We start from the raw sequence: 20,500 nt of genomic DNA, 5'->3' as shown, positions 1-20,500 counted from the left end.
AGGTTATAGACAGCATTAGGGTTCCGGTTATAGACAGCATGAGAGTTAGAGTTATAGACAGCATTAGGGTTAGGGTTAAGGACAGCATTAGGGTAAGGGTTATAGACAGCATTAGGGTTAGGGTTGTAGACAGCATTAGGTTAGGGTTATAGACAGCATTAGGGTTAGGGTTAAGGACATCAATAGGGTTAGGGTTATAGACAGCATTAGGGTTAGGGTTATAGACATCATTAGGGTTAGGGTTAAGGACATCATTAGGGTTAGGGTTATAGACAGCATTAGGGTTAGGGTTAAGGACATCATTAGGGTTCGGGTTATAGACAGCATTAGGGTTAGGGTGAAGGACATCATTACGGTTAGGGTTATTGATAGCATTAGAGTTAGAGTTATAGACAGCATTAGGGTAAGAGTTATAGACAGCAATAGGGTTAGGGTTAAGGACATCATTAGGGTTAGGGTTATTAACAGCATTAGGGTTAGGGTAAAGGACATCATTAGGGTTAGGGTTATAGAGAGCATTAGGGTTAGGGTTAAGGACATCATTAGGGTAAGGTTTATAGACAGCATTAGGGTTAGGTTATAGACAGCATTAGGGTTAGGGTTATAGACAGCATTAGGGTTAGGGTTGAAGACAGCATTTGGTTAGGGTTATAGACAGCATTAGGGTTAGGGTTAAGGACAGCTTTAGGGTTAGGGTTATAGACATCATTAGGGTTAGGGTTAAGGACATCATTAGGTTAGGGTTATAGACAGCATTAGGGTTAGGGTTATAGACATCATTACGGTTAGGGTTATACACAGCATTAGGTTAGGGTTATAGACAGCCTTAGGGTTAGGGTTATAGACATCATTAGGGTTAGGGTTATAGACAGCATTAGGTTAGGGTTATAGACAGCATTCGGGTTAGGGTTATAGACAGCATTAGAGTTAGTGTTATAGACAGCATTAGAGTTAGAGTTATAGACAGCATTAGGGTGAGGGTTATAGACAGTATTAGAGTTAGAGTTAAAGACAGCATTAGGGTTAGGGTTATAGACAGCATTAGAGTTAGAGTTATAGACAGCATTAGAGTTAAAGTTATAGACAGCATTAGGGTTAGGGTTAAGGAAGTCATTAGGGTTAGGTTTATAGACAGCATTAGGGTTGGGGTTAAGGACATCATTAGGGTTAGGGTTATAGACAGCATTAGGGTTAGGGCTATAGACAGCCTTTGAATTTAATTATAGACAGCATTAGGGTTAGGGTTAAGGTTATCATTAGGGTTAGGGTTATAGACAGCATTAGGGTTAGGGTTGTAGACACCATTAGGTTAGTGTCATAGACAGCATTAGGGTTAGGGTAAAGGACATCATTAGGGTAAGGGTTATAGACAGCATTAGGTTAAGGTTATAGACAGTATTAGGGTTAGGGTTATAGACAACATTAGGGTTAGGGTTATAGACAGCATTAGGGTTAGGGTTATAGACAGCATTAGGTTAGGGTTATAGACAGCATTAGGGTTAGGGTTATAGACATCATTAGGGTTAGGGTTATAGACAGCATTAGGGTTAGGGTTATAGACAGCATTAGGTTATAGTTATATACAGCATTAGGGTTAGGGTTAAGGACATCATAAGGGTTAGGGTTATAGATATCATTAGGGTTGGGGTTAAGGACATCATTAGGGTTAGGGTTAAGGACATCATTAAGGTTAAGGTTATAGACAGCATTAGGGTTCCGGTTATAGACAGCATGAGAGTTAGAGTTATAGACAGCATTAGGGTTAGGGTTAAGGACAGCATTAGGGTAAGGGTTATAGACAGCATTAGGGTTAGGGTTGTAGACAGCATTAGGTTAGGGTTATAGACAGCATTAGGGTTAGGGTTAAGGACATCAATAGGGTTAGGGTTATAGACAGCATTAGGGTTCGGGTTATAGACATCATTAGGGTTAGGGTTAAGGACATCATTAGGGTTAGGGTTATAGACAGCATTAGGGTTAGGGTTAAGGACATCATTAGGGTTAGGGTTATAGACAGCATTAGGGTTAGGGTGAAGGACATCATTACGGTTAGGGTTATTGATAGCATTAGAGTTAGAGTTATAGACAGCATTAGGGTAAGAGTTATAGACAGCAATAGGGTTAGGGTTAAGGACATCATTAGGGTTAGGGTTATAGACAGCATTAGGGTTAGGGTAAAGGACATCATTAGGGTTAGGGTTATAGAGAGCATTAGGGTTAGGGTTAAGGACATCATTAGGGTAAGGTTTATAGACAGCATTAGGGTTAGGTTATAGACAGCATTAGGGTTAGGGTTATAGACAGCATTAGGGTTAGGGTTGAAGACAGCATTTGGTTAGGGTTTAGGTGTCAGACCACCAATTACTCCCTCAAATTTAGAACGTATGTAAAAGTAGCCCTACTCGGGACAAAAAATAGTGCATTTGATGTCATTGTTTACTTAAACTACCCAAAAAATTTGCAGAAATGAAACTTTTGGTGAAAGAGAAATATATTAAGACCATTTTGAGCCCAAATTTACTTGTCTATGAGTTGAAATTAAAAATTGAGGATTAATGCGCTCCATAGTATACTAATTTAAGATTTCAAGAAAACCAGGGGTTATTTTTAGTGGTACCTCCATTCGGAAGGTCTCTTCTTTCTTATATGGCTTTAAAGGTATGTCGAAAATTGGCATGAAGAAAGGTGATACCTGTACGATTCAGGACATACCTGGTTTGTAAGAGGTTAAACTTAAGATAAAAAATTTAGAAAGCTATGAAAATTGCAAAATTTGGTTGAACAGATAGGGACTTTTAATTGGTGGTCTGACACCTTATAGACAGCATTAGGGTTAGGGTTAAGGACAGCTTTAGGGTTAGGGTTATAGACAGCATTAGGGTTAGGGTTATAGACATCATTAGGGTTAGGGTTAAGGACATCATTAGGTTAGGGTTATAGACAGCATTAGGGTTAGGGTTATAGACATCATTACGGTTAGGGTTATAGACAGCATTAGGTTAGGGTTATAGACAGCCTTAGGGTTAGGGTTATAGACATCATTAGGGTTAGGATTATAGACAGCATTAGGTTAGGGTTATAGACAGCATTAGGGTTAGGGTTATAGACAGCATTAGAGTTAGAGTTATAGACAGCATTAGAGTTAGAGTTATAGACAGCATTAGGGTTAGGGTTATAGACAGTATTAGAGTTAGAGTTAAAGACAGCATTAGGGTTAGGGTTATAGACAGCATTAGAGTTAGAGTTATAGACAGCATTAGAGTTAAAGTTATAGACAGCATTAGGGTTAGGGTTAAGGACGTCATTAGGGTTAGGGTTATAGACAGCATTAGGGTTGGGGTTAAGGACATCATTAGGGTTAGGGTTATAGACAGCATTAGGGTTAGGGCTATAGACACCATTAGAGTTTAATTATAGACAGCATTAGGGTTAGGGTTAAGGTTATCATTAGGGTTAGGGTTATAGACAGCATTAGGGTTAGGGTTGTAGACACCATTAGGTTAGTGTCATAGACAGCATTAGGGTTAGGGTAAAGGACATTATTAGGGTTAGAGTTATAGACAGCATTAGGGTTAGTGTTAAGGACATCATTAGGGTTAGGGTTATAGACAGCATTAGGGTTAGGGTGAAGGACATCATTAGGGTTAGGGTTATAGACAGCATTAGAGTTAGAGTTATAGACAGCATTAGGGTTAGGGTTAAGGACATCATTAGGGTTAGGGTTATAGACAGCATTAGGGTTAGGAAAAAGGACATTATTAGGGTTAGGGTTATAGAGAGCATTAGGGTTAGGGTTTAGGACATCATTAGGGTAGGGTTTATAGACAGCATTAGGGTTAGGTTATAGACAGCATTAGGGTTAGGGTTATAGACAGCATTAGGGTTAGGGTTGTAGACAGCATTTGGTTAGGGTTATAGACAGCAATAGGGTTAGGGTTAAGGACATCATTAGGGTTAGGGTTACAGACAGCATTAGAGTTAGGGTTATAGACATCATTAGGGTTAGGGTTAAGGACATCATTAGGGTTAGGCTTATAGACAGCATAAGGGTTAGGGTTATAGACAGCATTAGGGTAAGGGTTATAGACAGCATTAGGTTAGGGTTATAGACAGCATTAGGGTTAGGGTTAAGGACATCATTAGGGTTAGGATTATAGATAGCATTAGAGTTAGAGTTAAGGACATCATTAGGGTTAGGGTTATAGATAGCATTAGAGTTAGAGTTATAGACAGCATTAGGGTTAGGGTTATAGACAGCATTAGAGTTAGAGTTATAGACAGCATAAGAGTTAGAGTTATAGACAGGATTAGAGTTAGAGTTATAGACAGCATTAGGGTTAGGGTTATAGACAGCATTAGAGTTAGAGTTATAGACAGCATAAGAGTTAGAGTTATAGACAGCATTAAAGTTAGAGTTATAGACAGCATTAGGGTTAGGGTTATAGACAGCATTAGAGTTAGAGTTATAGACAGCATTAGAGTTAGAGTTATAGACAGCATTAGGGTTAGGGTTAAGGACGTCATTAGGGTTAGGGTTATAGACAGCATTAGGGTTAGGGTTAAGGACATCATTAAGGCTAGGGTTATAGACAGCATTAGGGTTAGGGCTATAGACAGCATTAGAGTTTGAGTTATAGACAGCATTAGGGTTAGGGTTAAGGACATCATTAGGGTTGAGGTTATAGACAGCATTAGGGTTAGGGTTAAGGACATTATTAGGGTTAGGGTTATAGACAGCAATAGGGTTAGGGTTAAGGACATCATTAGGGTTAGGTTTATAGACAGCATTAGGGTTAGGGTTATAGACAGCATTAGGTTAGGGTTATAGACAGCATTAGGGTTGAGGTTATAGACAGAATTAGAGTTAGAGTTATAGACAGCATTAGGGTTAGATTGAAGGACATCATTAGGGTAAGGGTTATAGACAGCATTAGGTTAAGGTTATAGACAGTATTAGGTTTAGGGTTATAGACAACATTAGGGTTAGGGTTATAGACAGCATTAGGGTTAGGGTTATAGACAGCATTAGGTTAGGGTTATAGAGAGCATTAGGGTTAGGGTTAAGGACATCATTAGGGTAAGGTTTATAGATAGCATTAGGGTTAGGTTATAGACAGCATTAGGGTTAGGGTTATAGACAGCATTAGGTAATGGTTATAGACAGCATTAGGGTTAAGGTTATAGACATCATTAGGGTTAGGGTTATAGACAGCATTAGGGTTAGGGTTATAGACAGCATTAGGTTAGGGTTATAGACAGCATTAAGGTTAGGGTTATAGACAGCATTAGGGTTAGGGTTATAGACAGCATGAGAGTTAGAGTTATAGACAGCATTAGGGTTAGGGTTAAGGACATCATTAGGGTAAGGGTTATAGACAGCATTAGGTTAAGGTTATAGACAGTATTAGGGTTAGGGTTATAGACAACATTAGGGTTAGGGTTATAGACAGCACTAGGGTTAGGGTTATAGACAGCATTAGGGTAGGGTTATAGACAGCATTAGGGTTCGGGTTATAGACATCATTAGGGTTAGGGTTATAGACAGCATTAGGGTTAGGGTTATAGACAGCATTAGGTTAGAGTTATATACAGCATTAGGGTTAGGGTTAAGGACATCATAAGGGTTAGGGTTATAGACATCATTAGGGTTGGGGTTAAGGACATCATTAGGGTTAGGGTTAAGGACATCATTAGGGTTAGGGTTATAGACAGCATTAGGGTTCCGGTTATAGACAGCATGAGAGTTAGAGTTATAGACAGCATTAGGGTTAGGGTTAAGGACAGCATTAGGGTAAGGGTTATAGACAGCATTAGGGTTAGGGTTGTAGACAGCATTAGGTTAGGGTTATAGACAGCATTAGGGTTAGGGTTAAGGACATCATTAGGGTTAGGTTTATAGACAGCATTAGGGTTAGGGTTATAGACATCATTAGGGTTAAGGTTAAGGACATCATTAGGGTTAGGGTTATAGACAGCATTAGTGTTCGGGTTAAGGACATCATTAGGGTTAGGGTTATAGACAGCATTAGGGTTAGGGTGAAGGACATCATTAGGGTTAGAGTTATAGACAGCATAAGAGTTAGAGTTATAGACAGGATTAGCGTTAGAGTTATAGACAGCATTAGGGTTAGAGTTATAGACAGCATTAGAGTTAGAGTTATAGACAGCATTAGGGTTAGGGTTATAGACAGCATTAGAGTTAGAGTTATAGACAGCATTACAGTTAGAGTTATAGACATCATTAGGGTTAGGGTTAAGGACGTCATTAGGGTTAGGGTTATAGACAGCATTAGGGTTAGGGTTAAGGACATCATTAGGGCTAGGGTTATAGACAGCATTAGGGTTAGGGTTATAGACAGCATTAGAGTTTGAGTTATAGACAGCATTAGGGTTAGGGTTAAGGACATCATTAGGGTTAGGGTTATAGACAGCATTAGGGTTAGGGTATAGGACATTATTAGGGTTAGGGTTATAGACAGCATTAGGGTTAGGGTTAAGGACATCATTAGGGTTAGGGTTATAGACAGCATTAGGGTTAGGGTTATAGACAGCATTAGGTTAGGGTTATAGACAGCATTAGGGTTAGGGTTATAGACAGAATTAGAGTTAGAGTTATAGACAGCATTAGCGTTAGGGTTAAGGACATCATTAGGGTAAGGGTTATAGACAGCATTAGGTTAAGGTTATAGACAGTATTAGGGTTAGGGTTATAGACAACATTAGGGTTAGGGTTATAGACAGCATTAGGGTTAGGGTTATAGACAGCATTAGGTTAGGGTTATAGAGAGCAATAGGGTTAGGGTTAAGGACATCATTAGGGTAAGGTTTATAGACAGCATTAGGGTTAGGTTATAGACAGCATTAGGGTTAGGGTTATAGACAGCATTAGGTAATGGTTATAGACAGCATTAGGGTTAGGGTTATAGACATCATTAGGGTTAGGGTTATAGACAGCATTAGGGTTAGGGTTATAGACAGCATTAGATTAGGGTTATAGACAGCATAAGAGTTAGAGTTATAGACAGCATTAGGGTTAGGGTTATAGACAGCATTAGAGTTAGAGTTATAGACAGCATTACAGTTAGAGTTATAGACATCATTAGGGTTAGGGTTAAGGACGTCATTAGGGTTAGGGTTATAGACAGCATTAGGGTTAGGGTTAAGGACATCATTAGGGCTAGGGTTATAGACAGCATTAGGGTTAGGGTTATAGACAGCATTAGAGTTTGAGTTATAGACAGCATTAGGGTTAGGGTTAAGGACATCATTAGGGTTAGGGTTATAGACAGCATTAGGGTTAGGGTATAGGACATTATTAGGGTTAGGGTTATAGACAGCATTAGGGTTAGGGTTAAGGACATCATTAGGGTTAGGGTTATAGACAGCATTAGGGTTAGGGTTATAGACAGCATTAGGTTAGGGTTATAGACAGCATTAGGGTTAGGGTTATAGACAGAATTAGAGTTAGAGTTATAGACAGCATTAGGGTTAGGGTTAAGGACATCATTAGGGTAAGGGTTATAGACAGCATTAGGTTAAGGTTATAGACAGTATTAGGGTTAGGGTTATAGACAACATTAGGGTTAGGGTTATAGACAGCATTAGGGTTAGGGTTATAGACAGCATTAGGTTAGGGTTATAGAGAGTATTAGGGTTAGGGTTAAGGACATCATTAGGGTAAGGTTTATAGACAGCATTAGGGTTAGGTTATAGACAGCATTAGGGTTAGGGTTATAGACAGCATTAGGTAATGGTTATAGACAGCATTAGGGTTAGGGTTATAGACAGCATGAGAGTTAGAGTTATAGACAGCATTAGGGTTAGGGTTAAGGACATGGCTCTTTGATCAGCAATTTTAACACTTGATCTATCAAGTCTCCATGGAGCTGGGGGTAGTTCATTTTCTGCTGTCATTGATTCTACTCTTGCTTTTTTAGCTTTTCTCCCGTCTTCTGTATTTGATTTTCTTTTGTTGCTTCCTACAACTGTTTCCTCGTCATTGATGATGGTTCTGCTGTTCCATGAATCCTTAAATTGTTGAAACTCTTCTTCTCCACTCCGTACCTTTTTCCCATCATCTTTTCCTGTTATGAGGCCAAAGAGATTGCCAATTACATCTGCAATGGTGTGCATACCGTCAGGTTGCATTTGTTCTTGACGATTATGGTAAGGCAGTCTCATGAAGCTATATTTTCCTTTCAGTCCTGTTTTTTTCTGTAAAAGAGATTTTCTGTTTTGATTTGGAAGTTGATCATAGCTGTTTCTGATTTCTAATTCTTCTTCTTTTGTATAAGACTCTGGTTTACTTGCTCTGTCCTCACCTTTGATAGCAAAATCATTCTTTTCTTTTCTCAATGGATGATTTTCTGGTAAAAAAGCTCTATTGTTGATATGAACCACTTTGTGTAAAGACTTACAATAGAATCCTTCTTCCTTACAATAAGGACATCCACGGAGTGCAGCCTGGCTTGAAACATGTAAAATCTTGCTGAATGCGGGAATGTCACACATGTAATGCAGGAGTGCTATTCGGACTGATGTAGGGGCTCCTCTGTAGGCATTAAACATTGTGCACTCTGTCAGTTCTAGCAATTCATCTACTAAAAGGTCCAAATATGGATCGAGGTTTTTTGGCTCTTCTGTCTTTGTACCTGGAACAATGCCAACCAACATCATTGGTCCTAAAATATTTCGGACATTTACAGGCAAATTGAGCCAGGTGAGGATTAATGGCCACATCGACTTCTGAGTTGCCATACTTTTGTGAGGATTAAGCCCATCACAAAAAAGTGCCAATGGAACTGTACAGCTTTCCTCCATGTCCTGAAAGACTCCTCCATCTTCATACCAAGATTTATATATCTTTCCATCAGTTATGTCAGTTAACTTTCCATTGCAAAGATCTTGTCTGGAATAAAGAATCTTACATATATTGTCACTTCCAAAAATCCTTGAAAGTCTTGGTCCAATAGGCATATACGTAAAAGTTTTTCGTGCACTTAAGGACTCTGCTTTGTATCTTGGCTCTCCACATTTTGTACATTCTCTGTCTAATGAGTGGTCATTGTCACTTGTTTTGCAGAAAAGTAAGCAGTCATTGACACATGCATCATATCTTTTTGTTTCTATAATCATCGGTTTTATCATTTGATATGCTTCCTTATAAGATTCAGGGAGGCAGTTGGGAGTTGGTAATACTGTCTTCTCATTTTTTAGGCACATGCTTAGTGCTGTTTTAGACATTCCATTGTTAGCGCTGAAATTTATGAAGTGTCTAAACAAGGAGTCAAGTAGTGTTGTACGACAACCTGGATATAGTGGTTCTTGAAGTTTTTCGCTAAGTGAATCATCATTATTCTCTATCGGTAAAAAGTTTGGCTTCAGATATGAAGATTCCTTGATTGAATTACTGATGGTTTTAAAATAATTCTGTTGTTGTCTTCTTTGAGTCCTTTTACTTTTCCCAAGTTCTGAAAGAAAAGACAGATTTTAGTGAATTTGGAATTGTGTGATTGATATTAACTCAGATCATTATAACGAAAAATTAATATATAAACATTTAGCATTCTGATTTCTGTGAGTATTGCAAATCACTACATGTACCTCAGGGATCTCCATGGCCTGTTTAATGATAGCGCCCCGCCAACGTTCAAATGTCTTGCGCAATCGTCAAATGACTTGTGCCATCGTTCAATTGTCTTCTGCCATGGTTCAAAACTGGAAAGTTTTAATAGCCTGACACCATTTTATTAGCAATTTTAATCAAATGCATGTTATTGCATAACCCTCAGGCTGTTTTTATAGTATAATCCATTAGGGATAACCAGATTAAGATCGCTAATCACTTGTACCTGAGCTTGTACAGATAGATCAAAAAAACAGACAGGAGAATATTATCTGAAGATAAACGATTTATTTGTCGAATTATCTAACTAAGTTTCCGCAAATGCTTATGAAAATTCAGAGATCAAATAAATAAATTGATAATCCAGTTACAAAGTTTTAACAAGATGAACACATGCTTTTATTTTGACTTGCGCAATCAGCATCCCCCTTTTTTAAGAAGTACAAAATAAGGCGTAGAACAGTAATTGTTATTTCATCAGAAATAACTTGAGTACTGCTGTATTGTAACAATAATATATAGATATAGGAAGATGTGGTGTGAGTGCCAATGAGACAACTCTCCATCCAAATGACAATTTAAAAAGTAAACCATTATAGATTAAAGTACGGCCTTCAACACGGAGCCTTGGCTCACACCGAACAACAAGCTATAAAGGGCCCCAAAATTACTAGTGTAAAACCATTCAAACAGGAAAACCAACGGTCTAATCTATATAAACTAAACGAGAAACGAGAAACACGTATATATTACATAAACAAACGACAACTACTGTACATCAGATTCCTGACTTAGGACAGGTGCAAACATTTCGTATTTTATAATCAAATTGATACATCCGCACTACTGCAAACCAGCCATACTGGTAATGGGTTCATGACTACTGAATTTGACAGTGTCCGTGAAAAATAAGCTCCACATAATTTTTAACCCCCATAACAATTACCAAAAAATAGCAAGAAAAATGCATTGGGACCTTCGTGACAGCTATTGGTTATTCTCGACTTAGGGAAAGGTAGGGGCATGAGGGCTTGGCCTTTGAAGGGTTAATAAAAACGGCAATCATTGAAAATATATACTTCTATATAGTATTTATAATGAAAATTCAAATAAATATAATTCAAATAAAATAAATTAGCATGTTCACCCATACTTATGTGGAGGGATGAAATACATTACATCGTGCTACACTGTACGGCGTATGATACAGTTTATGATGATGAAAGTTCCTCCATGGTTCAATTTTCATCCATGGAGATCCCTGGTACCTGTTACAAATTAATTTTATTGGAACAAAATCCGAACTTGATTTATAACTTGTCACAGTGTATACTTTTTGACAAATTATATCAAATCAACATCCTCAAGAAAGAAGACCAAAAGTGTTGAAAATTTATCATTTAAGTGACTATTTTTAGTCCAAAAATCATATCTCTGAAAAAAGTAATCCTACTGCACTATTCCTGGGGTATAAAAAAAAAACCGCCATTTGTTTAGTAGTCATTCATTTTTTCTCCAATTTGTTTTTAGTTTAAATTAAATTAAAATCATTTTACACTTGCAGAGAGCCATAAGAACCCTAGATGAAGTGTCCGACAATAGACACAAGACAATTGGAATTGTTAGAGAGATGTTTCCAGAGATACGCTCATCACCAAAAACCAACAAAAAGTTAAACCGTGCTATTAGAAGGTCAAAAGTCAACAGACAATACTATGGTAACCTCAAGTACGTAATTTTATTTTTTTCATGAATAGTTTTGGTTTAATGACAGTCAATGGACTCTCATCATTTGATGTGTTTTATTGTTCCATGCAAGAATATATATGGTTTAAGGGTGGGGACTGTTTACAACTTTTTAACCAAGAGGGGATGGGTATGACCCCAAGGGGCTTCCCTTTTATTTCATTTCATTTGTTTTATTACCCAATATTTCTTGGTTAGGGGTGGGGATCTCGTCTGATTACAAGATAAAAGCACATTATTAAATTAAATAGGGTGAGGTGACCCCCAGGGACTTCCCTTTTTTATCATTTAATTTGTTTTATTGTCCCATACAAGACAGGGTTGGCAAAGTATTACCCGCCCGGGAATTCCCAGAAATAGGTAATAGTGGGCAATACTGGGCAATATGATTTTCTAAGCTTATTTTAACACTAAATAGTAAAGACTTGGTACAGTTTCATAGTATAACAGCTAAATATATACTTTTTATACAGATAACCATTGACAGTCATTTCTAGAAATATATCATTCTTAATTTCATTCTCTTCTCTATTAATTCTATATGTAGGCAGAACAGAAGATTTGTACATTTAAAGATACCTTTTTAATTACCAAACATTATTTTAATAATCCAAACTTTGAAACATGCATTTTATTGCAGTGTTAAAGTGACTTGTTAATTTTATTTGTTATACATTCATATTGCTAAATAAACACCCTAAGGGGTCATGCCAATAAAACTTATAGAATTATAAGGGCTGATTATTGTTACATAAACAAATCTGTGTTCTAATCTGAATAATTACTAATTAATTAGTGACATTATTTAATTGTAATTTTTCTTACAAAGTAATTGTTAATTCTTAAATTAGGAGTTATATCTATTTGAAAGAAAAAATTGTTTTGCTTTATATTTACAGTTTGACAATCTAGACAAATGCTAGACAAACAAAATAGGGTATAAATATCTTATTAAATATATTAAATTTGTGTATCACTGAATCTTCTTTAAAATTCAGACAAGTATTTTATATTACCCAGTATTGCCCATTATTACCCACTAAAACCCAGTAAAACCCGGGTTTTCCCAGTATTTCCCACTGGGCTGGGCAATACTCATAAAACCAGGGTTTTTGCAAACCCTGATACAAGAATATATATGGTTTAGGGGTGGGGATCTAGACGGTTTACAAGATAATAGCACATTCTCAAATTGAATTTTGAATCAAAACCAAAAATATACAGATCCTTAGATTAATATAACAAAGAAGTGTGTAAAGTTTTATGCACTAATCCTAATTTTTTTTTTTGAGATATGGCATGACATGTAAAAAAAACTTCCCCTTTTTTACAAAATACTAAATAACTGAAAAATAAAATTTTGAATCATCACAAAAAAGTATATCGATCTTAAGATTAAATTATAACTTAGAAGTGTGTAAAGTTTTAAGCAATAATCTAAATCGTTTTAGATCTACAGTATGACATGTGAAAAACACACACCTGTTTTAGTAACAAAGTGCCGTAACTCAAAAAAAGTTTTAATCTTGTTTTCACCAAAAAGTATACAGATCATTTGACCCCCATAATAAACAACTATAATAAGTTTCATGAAATTTGGATAAGTCGTTCTTGACTGACACCTGACATTTTTATTACAAAATACATGTACATCTCCTCAAAATTTTGACGGGCGTTTAAAAATTGTTCTGGAAGGTCTTATCACCAAAAACATGTATTCAAATATGACAATGTATGAAGGAAGAAAATAAGTTTAAAGTGTCATTTCAATTGTCAAAAGGTCACCTTGAGATATATTTCAAGGTTATCATGGTTATAAACTAATACCTCAAATCAAAAGACCATGATTGGTCCTAATTATATTAATTTGATTTATGATAAATTTGTCTTAATCTGTTTCGATTGCGATTTGTTTTATATTTTACTTTTTTAATTACAGGCAAAGAGCTGAAACACAGGGACAAACAGTGCGTCAGATGCTTAATAAGACAAAAAGGTAGGGCATCCTTAAATCAAAATCAATGAAGGACTAAAATAAAATGCATCATAAAAAAAGCTCAACACTATAAGTGGCACTTTTTAACATTATTGAAGGTTCATTATCCCCTATTACAAACTAGAGGCTTAAAAATAGCCTACCCTAAAGATTTTATTGTCATTTTTCAGTAAGCACTGTTAAAGTCAGAATGTTGCTCCCATAGACTCAATGTAAAAAAAACCCCATAAAATAAAAAAAAATCCCTACCTACCTACCCTAACTTTTTTCAGATTTAACTGGAACCACACATACTTCTTTATTTGGCCTTAATATCCTGGTGGCCATCTTGAACAGTAAATCGACAACTAAGTTGCAAATAATGATCAGCATCCCATAAGGAACATTTATAAATGTAATGTTTGGTTTCATTCCATAATTAAGAGGTTATCTAGATGAAGACATGTGTATATATTTCGCATACAGGGTGCTTTTTAAACTAAGTTCCCCATTGTCAGCCATTTTGGTTGCTGGATTGCTTCAGAGTACAATCACCTCATTTGGAACATTCATTCCATACACATGATACAGTGGTTCTCTAACAGAAGACATTCTAATGTATTGTCCATAGGGTCTTATATGGTTAATCAAGTCCTCAACTAGCAGCCATCTTAGATAGCACAGACTCATCATAATTTCTATTATCCATATAAGATCATATTTTAGACCATTACTTCTGGACAATGGGGTATAAAATATTCAACATGAACATATTAATTCATGGAATATATTTGCCTGTTAATAATAGATATATTGTTATGTCTTAAACTAAAGTTATGGTGTGAAAACCAAGAAATGCTTATTTGGGCCCTTTTTGGCCCCTAATTCCTAAACTGTTAGGACCAAAACTTCCAAAATCAATCCAAACCTTCCTTTTGTGGTCATTAACCTTGTGTTCAAGTTTCATAGATTTAATACAATTATCTTTAATATCTTATCTTATTAATTAGGATTTTTTAATTTCAGACTTGAATCAACTTGTCCCCTTGATGACCAAACAAGCACAGACCTGATGACAATCGATCCTGACCGAGAACCAGAATTCAACCAGCAAGATGATTCTGAGTCCAACAACACAGACCTTGAAGCCAACACACCGGTTGAAGCAAACAAAACTGCTGGAGCCAACATAACAATTAGAGCAGAAATTCATCACAAGTCCAATGATACAGATCATCATGATCATATAATATATGAAGCAACACCCATTCAAGACTTAGATGCTGCAAAGCCAACTGATGAAATATCAACTGTTCCAACTGAAGAAAAATCAACTGTTCCAACTGATGAAATATCAACTGTTCCAACTGACGAAATATCAACTGTTCCAACTGACGAAATATCAACTGTTCCAACTGAGGAAAAATCAACTGTTCCAACTGATGAGATACCAGCCGATGAAGCTTGGGAAAAAAAACTGATCCATTATTGTCAACATTTTTAAATTATATTTCTGTTATCATGGTTATCACATGTTATTTATTATAAAATAATATATATATCAAAAATTGAAAACCTATCAAACTGTCCCTGTTTACTTGGTATGAGCAACTTTGAGAATGTTTAAGAATTTTTTTAATTGAAATATATAACTCAAATTGTTTGTGTAACCAGAACAGTTTTTTTTATAAACCTTGTACTTTGTTCATAACGATTTTTTATTGACATATCTTATCATCATCAAGTCATCCCTAAATTAGCTAAAAAAAAAAAACCAAATGAAAGAATATTACTTTAAAACCCAAAAGACTGATATCATCAAAACCTAACTGTATGAAATTGTATGAACATTAAAGATAAATTATAGGCCTAGTCTAATGATTACAGCACCTAAAATTGTGGCATTATATTTCTCATGTTTGTACATTGTAAATGTCTAAAATAGAATGCCCAAAACTTTCATGTATTGATCTTTTGTAAATTCGACAAAACACGATACATGCATGTATGATTAAATGAGTGAGGAAGGATAAATTAGGATATACATATTTTTATATTTTTTGATATATATTCATTTTTTCATTCATGTATGATCATCAATATACATGTATATTCCACATTGTATTTATTAAAAGAAATGCCAAAGGCAAATATAACATCATCAAGTCTTTCTTTAAATATTTTTTATCTACCAGCTCAGCCATAGAAATAGAGGTTTGGCATTCACAGCAACGAATTAATACTTCACATTTTGCTTACTTACGAATGAACATATGTACTACAAACTTAACAGAAATTGACAGAACCAAATGTACATGTATATCTACACATGTTACAGAACAAGGACTGTATGTGGTTTTTTAATTTCAAGATCAGTAGTTAATAATATTATAAAACATAAAATTTGGTATGAAACTTCTCAACAAAGACTGAAATGGTGTTGAAGTTATTAGGTATAGGCCACCATACTGGTTTCAACAATGAGCAAAAAACCATACAGAATACATTGTAGTAATACTGTTCCTAATGGTTAGGTAGACTTTGTTTTACCAAGTACACAAGAGACCAAGTGCAGCATCGGTATTGAGAATCTGGTTTATAAAACAACCAATATTGAATAATAGAAATAATGCCAGAAATATCTATACTATTTAACCAGATGTGTGTCAATTCTCTTCTTTCCACAATAAATTAATCATCATGCCTCTGTGTCCTATAGGTACAGTGCATAATTGCATTTGTCATCCATTCATATAATTATTCAGATTTAGTTTTTTGGGGAGAAAAACGAGAAAAAGGCGTCCTGATATGTCAGATTAGACTTCCAGTATGTGTTTTTCTGTATACTATAAACATACATATACTACGAATGAAGTGTATTTGCTGTCTGATATTCGTCGTTAGATAATTTTAAGTCAGATTAGACATCCAGTATGTGTTTTTCTGTATACTATAAACATACATATACTACGAATGAAGTGTATTTGCTGTCTGATATTCGTCGTTAGATAATTTTAAGTCAGATTAGACTTCCAGTATGTGTTTTCCTGTATACTATAAACATACATATACTACGAATGAAGTGTATTTGCTGTCTGATATTCGTCGTTAGATGAAATTCTAAGTCAGATTAGACTTCCGGTTAGCGGTTTTCTGTATACTTTTGAACATACATATGAAAGTTATTCATGTATTATTAAAATCAATAGCAAACAAAAAAAACTTATTTTTTTGTGAAAAAAGCATGAGCCGGGCTATAAAAACAATAATCCTGTCCCAAATCACCTATGATTTGTTGTTCTGAAATTCTTCAGTTATCAAATTTTTTTACAAAAAAAAAGATGTGGTATGAGTGACAATGAGACAACTCTCCACAAGAGACCAAAATGACACAGAAATCAAAAATGAGTAAAGCCGATACGGCATAGTCAGATATAAAAGGCCCTAAAATGACAATGTAAAACAATTCAAAGGAGAAAGCTAACGGCCTTATTTATGTACAAAAAATGAACGAAAAACAAATATGAAACACTTAAACAAACAACAACCACAAAATCCTTCCTATGACACTTTACATACTTTCAAACACGCTTTGAATGCCTGCAATTTCGCGGGTTTGTTCTAGTTAATTAATAGATGTAAACTCAAGTCGCTAGACACTGACTGAGGGGTGGATGCAATTAATACTTGCATTGTCATTGAATTGTGCGATAGCATTAAATAATATACAACATTTCCCACAACTGCACTCACTATTATCAGGACACATGTAAAAAAATGTACATGTATATATCAATGTTTTTTTTTTAACAATCAATAAATAGTTACACAAATGTAGTTTCATCACAAGTAATTACTGGATATCATTTGATATATCATGGTATTTAATTTCAATATAATAATGACACTATCAATACTGTGATACAGGAAATATCTCTTCATGCAAGATTAAACAACCTCACATACCCCACATCCACACATTGTCTTTATAGGAGAAATTAAATAATGGTAAGAAAAATATAAAAACAAATCCTGTCTTTATGCACATCTACGTAGTATGTCCTTATTATCTTCAAAAAGCTTCATTAAATTCTGTTACAGTGTAGTTTCAGAGGAGTTGCTATGACAAGAAACAGGACTGACGGATGGACGGGTCAAAAACATTATACATGTACTCTCTGTGTCTTCTTTCCATGGGGTATAAAAATGATAACAGGCCAGCCCCAGGACCATAAAAAAATACAGTTGTACGAATTAACATTTTTAATTATTTGTAATTGTACTTACCACATATATCAAAATAACCAGAAAAATCCATATTCATCTAAGGTAATGTAACCATCACTTTGTACACGTACAATGTATTAACCTAAATGAGACAAAAGTTAGGAATTAATTTTACATATATTTAGACAAATTTCTTTTTATGTTGTTATTCAACATAATGTTATGATCTACAAATATCCCCCCTAACCCCCTATCATATTACAAGAGTTTATGTGAGTTAATTTAACATACAAAAAATAGATATTTAACCCCTCTTTTGTGGTTATAAACATTGTGTTAAAATTTTTTGATTTCTTTTTACTTATATAAATACAAAAGTTATAATTCGAAAACAATCCGTCTTCGGACGATGTGATACCAATATACAACCATATTTTTTTTTTTTTTTTGCGGACGTATAAAAAAGAATGAAGTCAGTGGGATTCAGAAAAGCATGAAATGTCCATAGACTCGAACTGGTCTTACCTTTTTAGCTTGCCAATATTTCATTATGTTTTAAATCATTGTCTTATTGGTCAATGTTTACAAACTCCTGATGTACAAAATTCCAATTAGGATGTGTATTAGAATGTTGACTTTGCGCATGTGTGTACATGGTGAAAATAGAAGAAAACTTACAGAGGCTTGAAATGGGGAAAATGGTCCTGATTTTATGTTTGGTGATGAAATAAAGTTTATTTGAGACTTAATTTACTGATGTTAACTTATTCTATAATTCAAAGGAGTACATGTAACACTTCTTTGTGATGAAAATACAAGACTCTTATGGTAACCTTATAAGAGATGGTGAAATTGCATCACTCTTTATCTTAGCTGTAACTAAAGCTAGGAACGTGGCCATAGTTTGATAAAATACAATATTGTCTTAAGGGAGCTACCATTTGATTTTTATGGGGGGGGGGGGGGGGGGCTAGGATGAAAAATTTTGTCCTGCATTTTTTTTTAGTTGTAATCTCTGTCCTGCCTTTTTATTTTTCACTCTATTCGGTCCTGCCTTTTTTTTATTATAGTTTATCCTGACTTTTTTTTACCTAAATTGTCATCCTGCCTGTTTTTTTTGCAAAGTGTCTCATCCTGCCTTTTTTTTTACGCAAAACTCCTGTCCTGCCTATTTTTTTCAAATTTCCTCCTAGCCCCCCCATAAAAATCAAGTGGTAGCTCCCTAAATGACTGCCATGCATAAATAGATTTCCAGAAGATTTTTGCTAATTGACTAGAAGTAAATCTTAGTCATATGTCATGTATGTCAGATTCTAAAATAAATAAAATACAATGTCTAATTCATGGCTCATGCTAGCAGGCGACATCAGTGTTCAAGTCGCTTTCCAATCAATTCCTTTTGCCACCTGACCATTCTCTATTTAGTTGCTTTCATGGATCATTCTTAACAAGTCAATGAAACATAATTTATTTTTATGATAAGTAAAAGATTTGGACTTAAATTGTATACTCCAACTTGAATTGAACAATATAAAAAGAACATTATTTACATATATAAACTCATCATACCGGTAGACACTTAATACTATAGTACTAGAGCACTTCTCTCTCAAATCTCCACTTCTCCCTATCTGTTTCAACTAGAGTCACTTGCAATGTATCCCTATGATTCTGAAGCATGTGAGCCCTGTCTCCATGCCAGCTATTAAATTTTATCAGTGTGTTTAAATTTTATAGTTAAAAGATATCTAGTATGATTTACAATATGACAATGCCATCACAGACCAAAGGACATTGAATATAAATCAGGTAAATGTAAAGGTGAACAGCATACAACCATAAACGAGCAAACTTTTGTTCATCTTTCTATAGTTACTCACAGTGTTCTCCCAAGGGCCTTTTAACTTCATGGTAATGTGATTTTACAATTTTTAATGTGATGCTATCTGAAGTGGTTTTCTTATAAATTATGCTATGGATGTGTTGCTATACATTTTAATAACTAGATGGTTTTTCAATTTCCCCTTATTACCACGAAACAACTACATGCACTATACATACAAAAATATGTAAATTGCTCTGACTATGGTCATTGCAATTCATTTCCTTAATGACCACTCTACACCTACATGTACATTTGTATCTCCAGTACAGCCCGGTTTTATCAGACTCTAAATAAATCTTAATTTAAGGTCTTACAATGACAATGTTTGTCTCTCATGTTCCATAACTAAATGGCCAGCTATTTTTAATATATTAATTACGTGGTACGTGTACATGTACACAAATGTATATGTATGATTACTATTGATACAAGTCTCCACTAGATCAAATATTGTAGCAGTTAGCAAATATAGGTGAACATGGTAAACAGCCTTCAATAATGAGCATTTATACACCTTTTTTTCTTGGTTGAAATTTCAGGTATAAATTGCTGTTGTATATTAGTGAAATCCTTCATATAACAACAAAATTATTGGCCTAAATTATGTACAAAAAAATAACAAACAAATATACACATGATACATGGCACAGACACCATACAGAAATTGAGAATGTGGCGGGTTAAACATCTAAGCCGGATCCTAACCATTCCTCTAACCATAGGTCAATGTAATACATAGAAACCACTTAAAATTTAAATCTGAGAAAATCTTGCTACTAAATTATCAATGCATGTACAAATATATATCAACAATATTTTCTCAACTGAGTGATGGTGCTAATCTGTAACATTTTAATTTGCATAAGGACAGTACTGGTTTATATGAAGCTGGGTGTGATTTAGATGTTAGTTACAAAAATGTAACTTGTTATAATTATTATTACTGATATCTATACATGTAAATCAACTATCAGTCATGTCAGTGTCACCAAATGAATATTACATGTACAAAAAAGCTGAGATGAATAAAATAGTTTAAAAT

The 20,500-nt window shown here is 34.9% G+C and overlaps 2 protein-coding genes across 2 annotated transcripts in view; one reads left to right on the top strand and one right to left on the bottom strand.

Annotated features, from left to right (window-relative positions):
* Window positions 1–20,500, bottom strand: part of LOC143078634 (uncharacterized) — a 109,202-nt gene that overhangs the window by 86,055 nt on the left and 2,647 nt on the right. The window contains exons 2-3 of the mRNA XM_076253482.1: window positions 17,634–17,715; window positions 7,835–9,470 (exon numbers count right to left, since the gene is read on the bottom strand). Of these exons, the coding sequence (XP_076109597.1) occupies window positions 7,835–9,470; window positions 17,634–17,670 (1,673 nt within the window). The 5' untranslated portion in view covers window positions 17,671–17,715. The remainder of the gene's footprint in view (window positions 1–7,834; window positions 9,471–17,633; window positions 17,716–20,500) is intronic.
* LOC143078234 (uncharacterized) lies at window positions 11,168–14,960 on the top strand. The gene is made up of 3 exons (XM_076253159.1): window positions 11,168–11,353; window positions 13,311–13,367; window positions 14,373–14,960. The coding sequence occupies exons 1-3, from the start codon at window positions 11,256–11,258 to the stop codon at window positions 14,848–14,850; spliced, it is 633 nt and encodes a 210-aa protein (XP_076109274.1). The 5' UTR covers window positions 11,168–11,255; the 3' UTR covers window positions 14,851–14,960.

Source organism: Mytilus galloprovincialis, chromosome 6, assembly GCF_965363235.1.
Source record: "Mytilus galloprovincialis chromosome 6, xbMytGall1.hap1.1, whole genome shotgun sequence".
NCBI classification, from domain to species: Eukaryota; Metazoa; Mollusca; class Bivalvia; order Mytilida; family Mytilidae; genus Mytilus; species Mytilus galloprovincialis.
Note: the sequence above shows the minus strand (reverse complement) of the source record. Positions and strands in the feature narration are given on the sequence as shown.

Bases quoted from the DNA above. Each gene is read 5' to 3' on its own strand.
- LOC143078234 (XM_076253159.1), top strand. From the start codon at position 11,256: ATGTTTCCAGAGATACGCTCATCACCAAAAACCAACAAAAAGTTAAAC. The intron at 11,354-13,310 runs GTACGTAATTTT...TTTTAATTACAG, and splicing joins CAATACTATGGTAACCTCAA to GCAAAGAGCTGAAACACAGG. The intron at 13,368-14,372 runs GTAGGGCATCCT...TTTTAATTTCAG, and splicing joins ATGCTTAATAAGACAAAAAG to ACTTGAATCAACTTGTCCCC.